Source organism: Lichenostomus cassidix, chromosome 4A, assembly GCF_008360975.1.
Source record: "Lichenostomus cassidix isolate B80296 chromosome 4A, HeHo_3.0, whole genome shotgun sequence".
Lineage (NCBI taxonomy): Eukaryota > Metazoa > Chordata > Aves > Passeriformes > Meliphagidae > Lichenostomus > Lichenostomus cassidix.
Genome location: NC_139485.1, coordinates 8,229,381 through 8,243,301, shown reverse-complemented (window position 1 = coordinate 8,243,301; position 13,921 = coordinate 8,229,381). Strand labels below are relative to the sequence as shown.

Here is a 13,921-nt window from a genome sequence, read left to right as displayed (position 1 = left end):
CCGAGGCCCAGGCCAGCCAATCGCGCCAGCCCGCCTGCTCGGCTCCCCCCTCGGGCCGCGAGGGCTGCTGGGGTTTGTAGTCCTGCGAGCTCGGGGGCGGCGCGCTGCCGGCGGGCGGCGGGACTGCAGCTCCCAGGGCGCCCCGCGGCGCGGCCGTGTTGTGCCTCCGTGTCGGGGCGAGGAGGAGGAGGATGGTGACAGCGGGAGGATGGAGGCCGGTGAGGGGCGCGGGGCGCGGGCACGGCCGGCGGGGCGGCGCTCAGGGGCCGGGCCGGGGCTCCGGGGCTCCGGCGGGGCAGCCGGCGGCGGGAGGCGCCCGCGGCCTGAGGGGCGGCACGGTGCGATCCGCCGTGAGGGGCTCGCCGGGCGCGGGGTGTCCCGCGGCCTCTCCTGGGGCCCGGCTCGGGGGGCTCCGGCGGGGCCGGGCGCGGGGCGGCCTGAGCCTCCGGGGCTGCCAGCCCGGCCCCGGGAGCGCCGCAGCCGGGCGGGGAGCGCTCTGCGGGAGCGCCGGGAGGGGAAGGAGACCTCGGGACGGGAAAGGAGACTCTGGCGGTGCCTGCTCGGGTGGTCCGAGGTGCCGTGCGGCAGCGGGGCCACAGAGGAGCAGCGCAGCTGTCTCTCGGGGCGCGAAAGTGTCTTAAGTCTTTGGACCCAAAAATAGACAATTTGCTCTCTAAGTGCAGTGAGCGATGGCTTTTCTGACAGAGGAGGCAGAGCACAGTGCGAGAAGTTGTTTTGCTGAGCTGACAGCCCTAGAGCAGTCAGCGGTGGTATTTAAGCAGTGCCTGCGGGGAAGGTGAATGTCGGGCTCGGCACTGCTGGCTCCGCTGCTCCAGCCAGAGGGTGGTGCAGCTCTCTTCTGATTGCTGGAATGTATATTTTTTAAAATGGAATCTTATTTTCATATGTATGTTTACCTGCTGATTAGTCACTCTTTGTACTGGATATATGTGCACTTACTTGAAAAGTGGCGTAAATTGTTTGCTTTCGCTTTTAACCTCTGATTTTTTAGCAGAATATTCCTTAAGATTGTTGTCTAAAATAAATGATTTTTCATTAATTTTTACGCTTGAAGGGTTGTTTCACTCTCCCAAAAAGCACCATTTTAATGGTCTGGAAAATGTTTGGACTGTCTTCTTTTAGTGGTATTAATTATCATTTGTTACTTTTCACTAAATAGACGTGGTATTGAATAATTACATTAATGCACCTATTTTTTTTTCCTGAAGTGCTTCAAATCTCCTGTTGGGAAAGTAAAACCCAGTCTTGCTAACACTTTTCACATGCTTCCCATTAAGCATGAGGCTATAATCACTCTGATTTGTATTTTTTGTACATTTCAGATCAAGCCCTGGTGCCTACATTTTTTTTTTCCTTTCCTCATTATCTTGAATCAAATCTTGTCCTCACTGCAGTCATCCTGAACTTCTGTCACTGGCTTCAGCCACACTGCATATAATCAAGGTGTTATTCCTGGTGTTCTCTCAGCACTCAATGAGGATTTAAATAAAAACCAAGGCATTGGATATTTCAGTGTCAGAACAGCTTTTAAGGGAGAAAATTAAAAGCAGCTGGCAGCAGTGGTCAGAAGCCACAATGGCTGCAACTAGTTCAGTCTGAGAGCTTCAAGTTGTGCATAAAAGGACAAGGGGATAAAATGGAGTTTGAATTTTGTGTATTCCTGTTCAGTTTTATCTAGGTATGAAAACCAGATCACTATTTTGTCAGACTACTTAGAAGAATTTCCAGAAACTGATGAGCCAGTGTGGATTTTAGGAAAGCAACACCACCTGAACACAGGTATCTGTAGAAATAAATTATCTGTAACATCTGTAGAATATTCATAGATTCACATGCAGCAACAGCTCCTGATTTCCCTACATTCCTTAAATGTCTCATGGGGGAAATTTGTTCTTCATCAACAAGACACCAGGTGTAAGCAGTGGAATTCTTCCTATGCAGAAACCAGAACCAAAGCCAATGTGCTTCCAAATATAATTCATGCAATGTGATCATACTTGTAGTGAAGGCTGTCAGGTGTGAGCCTGGTCACTTCCCAACATCAGCTGCCTCAGAAATAAATAAAAAACTTTTGGGAAATGTTCAGCATTACTAATGTCATTTTCTCATGAGGGATACTGTCTGCAGCCTGTTACTTGCAGCTAAAATGATATTTCAAAATAATAATAATTAATTAATCTATGGCATGTATTGTATTTTAGTGAAAATAAATGCATGACCTAATTAAATTTAATGTTACTGACCTTTTCTTAAAATTACTTTCTGTTAGGTTTGGAGCTAATTTCATGTTGACTTGCGTGTAGAAATTCTTAACCTGCCTTACCAGTTTTTTCCTGAGGACATAGTTCTCCACAGTTGTTTCATTCAGGCTGGGCATAGTCATTCCAAACACCTTATAAAACTTCATTGACTAATAATTATTTCATCCTTAATAAGTTAATTTTAATTAGCAGTCTGCAAAAGCTCTCTGTGTTTCAACTGCTAAAATTGTTTCAAGTATTAAGAGTCTTGTATGCAAAAGCTTACTGTAGTCTTCCATGCACTGTATATATTAACTGTACAGGGATAATTTGAATTCTTCAGTTTTAAATAATTTTCTTCAGTGTTAATAATTTCTTTCCTCTTAAAATTATTCCAGACAAATCTAAGTTATTGTTGGATATAAGTGCTCGTCTCTGGTTTACATATAGAAGAAAGTTTTCGCCTATTGGTGAGTATGCAGCATTCCTGCTGCCTGTTATGGATTAGCAGGATTAGTGATGATGCTGGGGACTGAAAAGTTATTTTTACAGTATTAGAACATTTTGAGCATAATTTTAACTGTTTATACAAACAAAGGATGAAAGCTACTAAAATGTGTTTGCTTACACCTGTATATAATCAGGTCTTCATGTCTGTGGGGCAAGCAGTGAAGCTAAATCAGCACTGTGGAGAGCAAGGAGCTTGCTCAGTGCCTTTAATGCATAGCTCTGCTGTTAGAGGTTTAACTGTGAGGTTCTCTCAGAGGCTGGGCTCCATGTAGAGCCATGCTGACTGTGAGGAACTCTGTTCCCAGGAGGCACTGGTCCTTCATCTGACACAGGCTGGGGATGCATGCTGAGATGTGGGCAGATGATGCTGGCCCAGGCACTGATCTGCAGACATTTAGGAAGAGGTGAGTACTGTTGCTGAGGCAACTTTTGTGTTACTTGAAAACTGTTTAATTTTTGTTGTAGTTTTCATTATTAATTTAAGTTTTATGCTTTTATGGAAACTTTCTCTGATGCCCTGATAAAGTCATTAGTGAACCATTCTTGTCTAATAGGGTAAAATCATGTGAGCCTTAAGCAGAGAAAAATAGAGGAAAGACAAATAGGGAATCCCACTGTTATTTTATAAATCTTGAGGAATACCCAAGTTGAAGCCAAGGGAAAACTTGCCACCATGGGTCTGAGTTCTTCCCCTCTTTTCATTACATAGCCACCAAAGTGCTGGCCCAGGGTGAAGGTGTGAGTAGTGACAGAGTGATAGACACCACACAAAGTACTTCACAAACCACTCACCCATCGTCAGCCTGAGTCCAAACCCACAGCAGACCCCCCTAGTGCCTGCTCTGACACCACTGAGTGTCACAAGTCTGCTCTGTGTGTTACTTTTCTGTCAAGTAACTTACTGTTGTTGGGTCTGTGATCCTTATGCTCTTTAGTCACAGTTTCTATGGCAGCATGATTTATTTACCACTTTAATAACTGAATCCACAGAAGGATTTACCCACTTGAATAACTGAATCCACAGAACAAAAGTGTAAAGATTTAACTGAAAGAGTAGGCAAACAAATAAATTACCTGAGAAAAATTAGAACTTGAACTTGCAGTGTGGGTCTAAATAGCATCAGCTTTGTGTATGTGCTTCTCTGTTAGAAACTGTGAGGTAATTTCCTCATGTTAGAAGCAGGAGCTCACATGGCAAAGCCATGGCTTGGATTTTGCTGTGGGAGAGGGCCAGCATTGTGTTTGGACTTTGCTTTATGAATCTTATTATCCTACAAATGCTTGCAAATCTAACAAAGTCCAAACAGAACAGATAGTTTTAAACAGTCTTGGAAGGTCACATAGAGCAATAGCCATCAATTCTCAGCAGTGATCACTCAGGTTATACTAGCAGGTGGCTTTTTTGTTTTAGTTTCCTATTTTTCACAAGATAGCCTGTGATGTTAAAGGACAGCTTGATAAGAAATGACAAGATGTGACTTCTAGGATCTCTAAATAAAATGTGAATATTAGAGATGGATTGTCTCTTAACATCTCATTGTATGGCTTTCTGCCATCTAGAAATTTGATCACTACAATGAAAACATTATTTTTTAATCTGTCTAACTTTTTTCCTGTAAGATTGGCAATGGGAAAAACACAAAAAACAACCAGAAGAATATCATAGAATCTTACGGTGCTTTCTAGATAGAAAAGATTGCTGTTATTCCATCCACCAAATGGGTAAGAACACACATCAACTTCTTCTTGTCCACTGAAATTGCTACTGTGTTGAAACTTTCTGATTTGAAATAAGTTAATTAAAAATTTTTAGAGGGTGATTATGAAGACAATAGATATATTTATATATAAATAAAAATGCATGCAAATGTGTACAAAGTATAATAATTCAGAAATGTTATTCACTAAGACCTTAATAAGTGTGTATGCTAGAATCTAGCTCTTGAGAAAAACTAGAGTTTTGGGTACCAGAGTTGATAGTATCAAAACAGACAGTCACAGAGCTTATTGCTGTAATTTGTAAGGACATATTTGTAATTCTACCATTACAGTTTAGGAAATTTTTTGTAAGGGAACTAGCAGTTATTAAGTTTTGAAAAGAGCATAGATTGAGAAAATAATTGTTGCTAAATAGAGCTTGCACTTACTCTAGAATGTTTGTCAAAATGTTAGTAGGCTGTGCTATTTGACATGTGCTGTGACCAGCCTCTCTGTGGTCTTTTCCTGTGTGTGTTTTCCCTTCTGAAAACAGCTCAGATGGGTGTTGGAGAGGGGAAGTCCATTGGAGAATGGTTTGGACCAAATACAGTTGCACAAGTACTGAAGTAAGTCATGGCAGTGGCTCCCTTGGAAAGTGCTCCCATACTTCTTGCAAAAAGTGGCACAGCTTTGGCAGGTCAGGAGTGCCACCATGCAGACTAGAGCAGTGCTAGGAATGAGCAAAGTCATCCAGGCCAGGGAGGGAGCTGAACTGCAATTCCCTGCTGTCTGAGCTGCAGTGCTGCCTGAGGCTGCTGAGAAAACATGGAAGCTTGTCCTAGTCTAGAAGCCACACTTAAAGAATTGGCTTTGCAGAAGGGTAGGTGGAAGTGCCAGATTTCAGGCAGAGGCTGGACTGCAGGTCCTGAGTGCCATTTGCTGCAGCACTGGGACAGCCATACTCTGGAGAGAGAGAGGAGCTAAAGGATGTCCTGGCTTCCAGCTCCTTTCCCTTACAAATTCTTCGAGGCTCACATACCAGTTTTTTGGGCTTATTTTAGACAACCAACTCTGCCTGTGCAGCCTAAGAGCTCCCTTCTACAGAGTTTTGGATGTCACACAAGGGGACAGAAACCTGTGTGCTGTAATGGCACCCCTCCTAACTTTGGAGTGCCAAAACCTTTAGCTGCTCTGGCTTTTAAGCTTGAAATGGTGCCACTGAGTTTGGTGGGACTTCTTAAACACAAAGTAACATGAAAAACTGGCATGGGAATTTTTTTCTTTTCTACATGATGTCAGGCACCATGGGCTGGATCCCACTGTGGAGGTTGTTGATTGCAATAAAAACCAAAAAACCTAATGATGTGGTTGAGCTGTTACTATCCCTGCATTTGGCAAAAGGACAAAACAGTTTTCACATGGCATAGTGTGTGTGCTTTTCCTGGAACTACTCATCTTTTTTTTTTTCCAAATACATTGAACACTAAAAGTTATCTTTTTATTACATGGAGACTTAAAAAAAAACCCCAACAAATGGTTTTTCCAAAGAAATTATTTTTTTTACTCAAGAACCATTTAACTGTCCTGAGTTAAAACCCTCATGGTCCTAATAAGCTTTTATAAATTATTGTCTTTATGTTTTCTAGGAAGCTTGCTTTATTTGATGAATGGAATTCGTTAGCAGTTTATGTATCTATGGACAATACAGTGGTCATTGAAGACATCAGTAAGTGAAACAGGAGTCTTTGCAGGACTGCTTTAATGTCTCAGCAGATACTAGTTGCTCAAGCTCATGGCAAATTTAATTATTTGGAGAAACTACTTCTGGGAGCATTCGGGTAGTGATTGGATTTGATGACCTTAAAGGTTTTTTCCAGCCTGGATGATTTGATGATTCTGTTATCATTTCTTTGATGACAGTTTTTGATTTGACTCCACTTCCCTGAATGTATCTAAATATGAGCAAAATCTTGGAACCATCCTGGTTTGTTCCCAGGATAAGAAAAGGAATAAAGGAAATGGATACTCAGGTTTGGGCTTTCCAAAACTAAAGTTAGCACAGAACAGTGAGGGATTTTTCGTGACCAGCTTACATACCATGTGGATGAGAAAGTGCAGCTTGGTCTGTGCTACCTTAACTCCCACTCCAGCACTGGAATGAAGTTGCAGTATGTAGAAATACAGAGAATTGCATGTAATACAGACTTTACCAGAGATTTGCTTTTGTCAGGCAAAAGGGAAAGGAGGAGCAGATCCTTCAGAAACATGTGGCCCATTTCAGTTGTAAGAAAAGTGGGTTTACAAGTGGTGTTTAGCCACAGCCTGGTTCTACTTTAGTCCCTCCTTCTGTTTATGTCTACATCACTGGAAATGAAGAGTTCCCTGAAGAATTTCTAATGCTTCATCTCTGCTGTATCACCTCCCAGGCAAAGCTTGACAGCATTAATACTGCGAGTAGTAAATTGTGACTTCAGTCTTAAACATTCGTCCCCTCATTTTTCTCATGTCTCACTAATGTGCCAGCACAAACTGACTGCCAGAACTACCTCTACTAAACAGTTAGGATTTCCATGCCCTGCTCCTTTTGTCTTAAAGCAGGAGCTCTATAAAGCTGTTTGGAAAAGTAATTTAATTCATGATGGAGAGGAAGATCTGCTCTGTGTTCCTCTGTGCGCTCACTGATTTCTGTTTTCATTCCCCCAGAGAAGATGTGCTGGTCCCCTGCCCAGAGCAGCGGCGTTGCCCACAGCAGTGCACATTTGCACAGAAGTGCTCTTGGCCCAAACAAGAACACAGCAGGATTGTGCCCAGGCTGGAAGCCCCTCTTGCTCATTATCCCTCTCCGGCTAGGGATTAATCACATCAATCCAGTGTATATTGATGCGTTTAAAGTAAGGGATTCTTCAGTGAATTGTTTGTGTATGTGAAATAAGTTCTGTTATATCAATAAACAAATCAATTTAATTTTTCTCTCTTTGGACTCCTAGGAATGCTTTAAGATGCCACAGTCCTTGGGAGCATTAGGAGGGAAACCCAATAATGCCTATTATTTTATAGGATTTTTAGGTAAGGAAGAAAGAAACTTACTCCAAATACCCATATGATTGAAAGAGAAATAGTTTTCTTTGGGAAGGGGAAATAGTAAGCAGTTTAGGCATGAGAATGGAGAGGAAGAAACATTCTTCAGACACTTCAGGAACATATGGTCTCATCCTTATAGGAAAAGAAAAGGAACAGCAAAGCTTGACATAAAAATATGGAATGATACAAGCAAGAACAAGACACTAAGAAAAGTTGATAACATTCAACAAGTGTCAGACATCACTGCTGCTTAAATACTGAATTTTCTCTAATCATAAATAGTTTCTAGTGAAGGGTATCTTGTTTTATTCTTTTGCTTCATGGCTTTCTTAAGCCATTATTGTCTCATATTTTTCAGTTTTTTCTCATAGCAGTATGTCATTCACCTTCTTCTATGTCTTCCTTTTTTAATTAATGCAATAGTTGATCCTGGATTTAGTCTTTCATATTTCAGCCTGGTTTGATCCGTAACTTCTTGGATATTTTGTTCTTTTGTAAAACCTGAGCTGTTCTAGTCAGACTCATTTGTTCCAATTTCTGGGTGACTGACTAATGGGATTACAGATTGCATTTGTGGTCATCCTGTATCTTTGATCTGTGGAATGTTAGTGATTACAACAGTTGAGATTTTTTAAAAATGCACTGGACTTCACAAATATAAAGGAAAGTATGTGACAAAGGTAGAACAAACCATCCAAAAAATCTACCCTAAAAGGTAATAGTGGAAATTATACTAAATGCCCTGTGGGATACTATTGTGCCTGGCTTTCCAATTCTCTTAAAGACTCCCTAGCTAGAAAGTGGAGATATGGACTGTACTGATAATCCAGTTTGTGTTTTAAAGTCTGGGTGGAATAAGTGTTTATTAATGCCTCTTGCTTATTATCACCACATGGATTTTACCCCTCCAGGCAATGAGCTGATCTACTTGGACCCTCACACCACTCAGAGTTTTGTAGATTCAGAAGAAAATGGCACAGTTGATGATGAGAGCTTCCACTGCCAGCATGCCCCACACAGAATGAAGATCATGAATTTGGACCCTTCAGTAGCTTTAGTAGGTGGCAGAAAATGATAAATGTGTGTTCTTTATTCAAGCAATACCTCTGTGTATTGATAAGGGCAGCAACATGTTTTCTTGACCACAGTCACGCTCACAGGGCACTCTTCTGCAATCTAAAATTCAACACATGGTAGTTTATGTATTAACTGAATAGGATACATGAATTTTAGGTCAAGCTGGGGATCAACTGCTGTATCCTGGGGAGCCAATTAAGTTTCTTTCCTGGGCAACACAGACCTTTTCCAAGAAGTAGTTTGAAAGTCAATGCAAGGAACTGAATCAGGTTTCCTTATTTTACTCCATGACTATCACCTATGCGTGGTTGCTCTGGAGAAAATACTTGCCTGAGCTTGTTTTATATGATCTACAAATCTTTAAGTGGAATTACTTGTAGAAGTCATCTAGTATAGGCCACAAGAATACTGTGGTAGTTGAAGAAATTCAATCTGATCTTATGCCAGTATCCTTTGGTTGAGTTAGGGGTGATTGTCAGTTGAGATATAACCCATACATAGATACCACAGCATGCTTTGCTCATTGACATATTGTATTTAATACTACTATGTGTATTCTTTCCTTAGGGCTTCTTTTGCAAAGAAGAATGTGATTTTGATAACTGGTGTACTCTTGTACAGAAGGTAATATGACTGTGTTTCTTTGTGGTGTATGAAATCATGGATAGTGGGGGTATTTTATTAATGGTAATTCCCTACCTGCAGATGAAATGATCCCCAGTGAAGGTGGCACTAATGATCAGGGAAAGCTGACACTGCTGGTGGAGATTGCTCAGCATTTTGCAGCCCTAAGCCCTGGCACTGGGAGAACAAGTACATGCACTCCCTTCCTGAGATTGTCTTTTTTCAGCAGTACTGCGTTAGTGGCTCATACCTAAGTTATTTACTGAGAAATGTGTTAAACTGACATGTAGCAATTTATTTGTTTGCCTCCTGATCCTTATTTATTTTTTGCCATAATGTATTATTGTATATTCTGACTGTTAGTCCCTGGTATCACTATCAATGTGACTGTCTCAGTGTGAAATCCCTCCAGCTCCTGCTGAACTGTGGGACACACAGAAGGTGCTTGCTGCCACAGGAAAAGGACTCCAGGATATTTCAGCAAGCAGTTGGGATACTAAGCAACAGGAATGTGAACATGAAGTACCACCAACCAAAAGACATTTATTTTAAAAAAGGCTACAGAAATTATTTTTTATTATTTATCAGTTTGTAAATAACTGAAGTAGAGGATATGATGTAGCTCACTCACCTGATAGGAGTGAAATTTGGCTTCAATAACTTGTTTCTCCTTATCAAAACCTATCCTCCAAAATATGTTGGATTTTTTTTAGCAGATAGATCTGTCTTTTGTTCCCATTGATTGACAGAAAACTTGAACACAGAGAGGTCCAAACAAGTAATTCACTTTTAAAGGGCAGAAATATGTTCTTAGTATGTGTTTGCCCCATGTAAATAAAATTATAGATGTATGGCTATCAAAGCTTGTCATCATGCACAGATAACTTGTAGGAGAGTTTAAGAGATCCATCTTCAGGTGTGTTTTCAAGTAGGAAAATACTAGAGATGTGTGAAGTGGTGGTTCATGGTGGCAGATACCTGAAATAATAGGAGTTCACTGTCTGTATCTATACAACTTTTGTTGTTTGATAGATATACAGTATTAAAATGTTTTTAATTAAGCAGGCAGTTTTTTGTTTTGTATTCTATCCTCAGGAGATTCTAAAGCAACAGAGCCTACGGATGTTTGAGCTGGTCCAGAAGCACCCACCACACTGGCCTCCTTTCATACCTCCAACCAAGCCAGAAGTGACAACCACAGGAGCAGGTGTGGTACCACTGAAAGTGCTGCTGGGCAGCACAGTGGGGCTCCTCAGCCAACAGGAGAACCATCACAGGTGGAATAACTGGGCTTTCCTGAGGGTCAAGCAATCACTGCATGATTAAGTGCCTTATTATTACGGAATATCAGTTATCCAAACAGGCCATGTGCAATTTACAAGTGTTAGCACAATATATTTTTAAATCTTGGAAAATATTTCAAAGCATCATTCCAGAAAAGTGGGAGGTTTGTTTTGAGGGCTTTTTTAGTAAACAAAATCAGGCATGCCTTTACATTCTAAATTGATTTTTTTTTTCAGAACTCATTGAATCTACTGACAAGCTATTTGAATTGGAAGAAGAATTTGAAATCCTGAGTGTATGAAGGAAACTGTGGTGACCCTTCTGAGTATTGAACATATTGCTAATATTATTGCATTGACTTAAATTACACAGCCATGTTAGCCCCAAAGTGCCTGAAATCATGGATAACAGAGCACAAACACCTGGTAGCATCCAAAACTCCAACAGGGACAGTTCCTTCTGTCAAAGAGCTTCCCCAGATGGAAAGGCAAGGAATGATTTTATTATAAGACCCTGAAAGGGAACCTCTTTTTAATGTGTGTCATTCTTGAAGACAGCTGGACTTCCGAGATTAAGGCAAAAATAAGTCTGTCAATGGGCTGTATGTTTGGAGAAAGGGATAACACAAAATGGGTATTTCTTGCTCTCATATAATGCAATAGTTTAGTTCTTAAAACAAAACAGTCTTCAGTTAAGGAGGATGTTTACTTCTGTTCCCTCCTGTGGGCTGCATCATAGAAAAAACGCATTGTCTTGTTTAAAAGATCGACTGGATCAGGAGAAAATTGTTTCCTTGTTAAATATTTTAACATGTATTTGAGCAACCACATTTATTACAAAAATGTTTCTGTGAAAGGAACTATGTCTAACGTATACGTTTTGCAATAGCCTTCCTGTTTCTGGGAAACCTCAAGAGGAACAGGAGCCTCAAATAGTTGATACAGATCACAACCACTGTTATAGTTATGATATATTTCACCTTGACCTTAAAGTTCAATCATTAAAACTTAGGCTGACTTTTCTTTTGGAGCTAAAGTGAGTCAAAGGTGGTTTAACTGTACCTTATTTATTTTAAAAAAGATTTACACGAGTATCTCTGTTACTGCACTTTATCTGTGCATCTAATAAATTTCTTAAGCTTTTCATAGGTTGTATGCTGCTATATTTTGTTAATTTGTTTGTGTGAACTAAATATAACCCAGGTTATCTTAAAAGTTAATATATAGGCATATGCAAATTACTTAATTGTTGGGTTTTGACTTGTTGCCTTTTGAAATCTGTTTTGGTAAAAGTGCCTTAATTCTCCAGGGTTATCAGAAGAGCCGCTGCAGTTTTGTTTCTCAGACAGAGTATCTCTCTAGCAGCCATAAGAAAACCAGCTCAGAATAAAGGCAAAGATCTTTTAATTCATTTTACAGTTCCTTGTTACTGTCAGACAGTCCCCATTCTGATCATTTGTCACGATAGTGTAATGGACGTGAATCACACACTTTCATCTTCAGCAATAAATGACAACATAGAGAAATCCTGAATGCTGTCTCCTCTCCTCTCACTTGCACTTCTTGATCAGGGCCAGTGTGATTTCCAAGAAAATAGTCATGACCAGCTCACAGTTCATCTTGTTTGCCTTCACTGTTTATTAACCACGGTTTGGAAACAATACATGTAGGAAAAATACCATTTGCTTCCCCTCTCCATGGATTAGCTGCACAGGTCTGGTTTTTTTTTTAAACAAAGCATTTCTTCTTCAGTAATACATGAAGTTACTGTTCTTGTGACACCAGTTGCAGCCTTCTCCTCCCCACAGACAAAGATTAAAATGAGCCCTTACTCCAAGTAGTGGCATTTCTCTTTAATTACACCCTGAAGGAAAGTTAGCAGTGCATAAAGTAAAGATACAGTTTTTTAAACTAACAGCAATAAAGCCCAGAGGAAGCAGTATACAACACATTGTGACTGCAGAAGTAAAAAATGTACATCCCATACCTACTTACTCCTGTGTCTGCATAAGCTCATGTGCCATCTAGGAAAGGCTCTACTTCTCAAACACACACAGTTTGAATAATTACAAAATAAGTGTGCCAAAGCTGCTTCAGAAAGGAAATTTATATTCATTGTAATAAAATGTTGACTAATAAAGTATGGCTGCATAACACAGACTGCAAGGAGATAAGCACAGACCTTGAAGCTGACATTTTACCTGGAATATATTTCAATGGAAAGCTATGAAAAAGAGGCAGTTTGGATTAATCTTCACATCAAAAATTGCATTTTTCATTGGTGTAGCTCTTTAACGTCAACTGTGGATATCAGTCTGGTATAGAATTGGTTACCTATCACTGGAAGAAAGGATGTTCCATCTGTGTAATAACCAAAGCAAAACATCCATTTTTTCAATTTTTCTAAGAAAATCCATTATCAACCATTAGTGCATAGTGTTTCCAGGTCACCTACCATATACTGATAAATTTTAGCTAGTTCTGTGTTTCACAGGAGAATGAGTCTTCACTCCCTTACACTAGAACAAATACTGTTTGCAAAGACTCTAATTAAGTATAGCTTTGGAAAAGTCTCTCTGGGTGATGACTGGATGTGCCTTGGACAGAGGAGTGGTGTGAGGCATCAGCTGCTCTTCAGTCTGAGTGAGGAACTCCCAGAGACTTTCTGAGGTAGCCATAAAGAAGGGGAAAAAACATTGAAGTAAAAACATAGCACCATGTTTCATTTTAAAAATGGCTTCAGAACACTGATCTTTCCATCCTCTGTGTGCAGTCAAACTCCTGGACTTGATTTTTGTAGAGTTCTGCCTGTCTTGATTCACCCATCAAACACACACAAAACAGCTTTATGAATTTACCCTTCTCCAGTCAGTGATGTCTAATCTGGGGAAACAAAGGCTCTTCCTGTAACTGCATTTCTGTTCCTACAAGTTCTTCATGCACACCTGGCAGCGGCTGACCCGAGTCCGAAGCTGTCCTGCTTTCAGAGTCTCTGAGGGAGGAGCACTGACAAACTGCTGCTCCTGCTCCACCGTGGTCAGCCAGAAGCTGTACTTGTTGGCAAAGTAGTGGCAAGTGCCCCGAGCACCATTGCACTCGATGAACGGAGTGGCTCGGAAATCCTCCAGGCAGGAACCCGGCGAGACAAGGGATTGGCCTCCACCTTCCGCTCCTGCCGCCGTGTGCTGAAATAAAGATGGCAAAGTGAGTGAGCTCAAAGGAACAGGAGGAGGTAAACAGGGCTCTGTTGGTTCCATTGCTAAAGGGAGTGAAACAGGCATCCAAAATTATACCCTGGCTATGCGTATTCAGTCAGGGCTAGAGGGGAAAAAGCAAAGGAACATACTTAGGCTAAATATACAGACCTGGAATAGTGGAAAACCAGCT

The 13,921-nt window shown here is 40.9% G+C and overlaps 2 protein-coding genes across 6 annotated transcripts in view; one reads left to right on the top strand and one right to left on the bottom strand.

Moving 5' to 3' along the window:
- Positions 1-61: 61 nt before the first annotated feature.
- Positions 62-11,680, top strand: ATG4A (autophagy related 4A cysteine peptidase). 3 transcript variants are annotated; one of them, XM_085060392.1, is made up of 13 exons: positions 62-218; positions 1,690-1,800; positions 2,660-2,731; positions 3,104-3,175; positions 4,392-4,493; positions 5,023-5,095; positions 6,116-6,195; positions 7,173-7,360; positions 7,457-7,535; positions 8,462-8,607; positions 9,195-9,251; positions 10,347-10,458; positions 10,772-11,680. In XM_085060392.1, exons 1-13 carry the CDS (start codon positions 209-211, stop codon positions 10,834-10,836), a joined length of 1,167 nt encoding a protein of 388 aa, XP_084916518.1. In that variant the 5' UTR covers positions 62-208; the 3' UTR covers positions 10,837-11,680. The 3 variants fall into 3 exon arrangements, with proteins under 3 accessions (XP_084916518.1, XP_084916517.1, XP_084916520.1); XM_085060391.1 differs by having other exon boundaries at positions 3,077-3,175; XM_085060394.1 differs by lacking the exon at positions 62-218 and adding an exon at positions 641-796 and having other exon boundaries at positions 3,077-3,175.
- A 472-nt stretch (positions 11,681-12,152) lies between these two features.
- Positions 12,153-13,921, bottom strand: part of COL4A6 (collagen type IV alpha 6 chain) — a 106,996-nt gene continuing 105,227 nt past the window's right edge. For all 3 annotated transcript variants that reach the window (XM_085060365.1, XM_085060366.1, XM_085060367.1), the window contains one exon: positions 12,153-13,719. In XM_085060365.1, the coding sequence (XP_084916491.1) occupies positions 13,459-13,719 (261 nt within the window). In that variant the 3' untranslated portion in view covers positions 12,153-13,458. The remainder of the gene's footprint in view (positions 13,720-13,921) is intronic.

Excerpts from the sequence above, each read along its gene's own strand:
- ATG4A (XM_085060391.1), top strand. Across the intron at positions 8,608-9,194 it reads TGGACCCTTCAGTAGCTTTA|GGCTTCTTTTGCAAAGAAGA; the intron begins GTAGGTGGCAGA and ends TTCTTTCCTTAG. Across the intron at positions 9,252-10,346 it reads GGTGTACTCTTGTACAGAAG|GAGATTCTAAAGCAACAGAG; the intron begins GTAATATGACTG and ends TTCTATCCTCAG.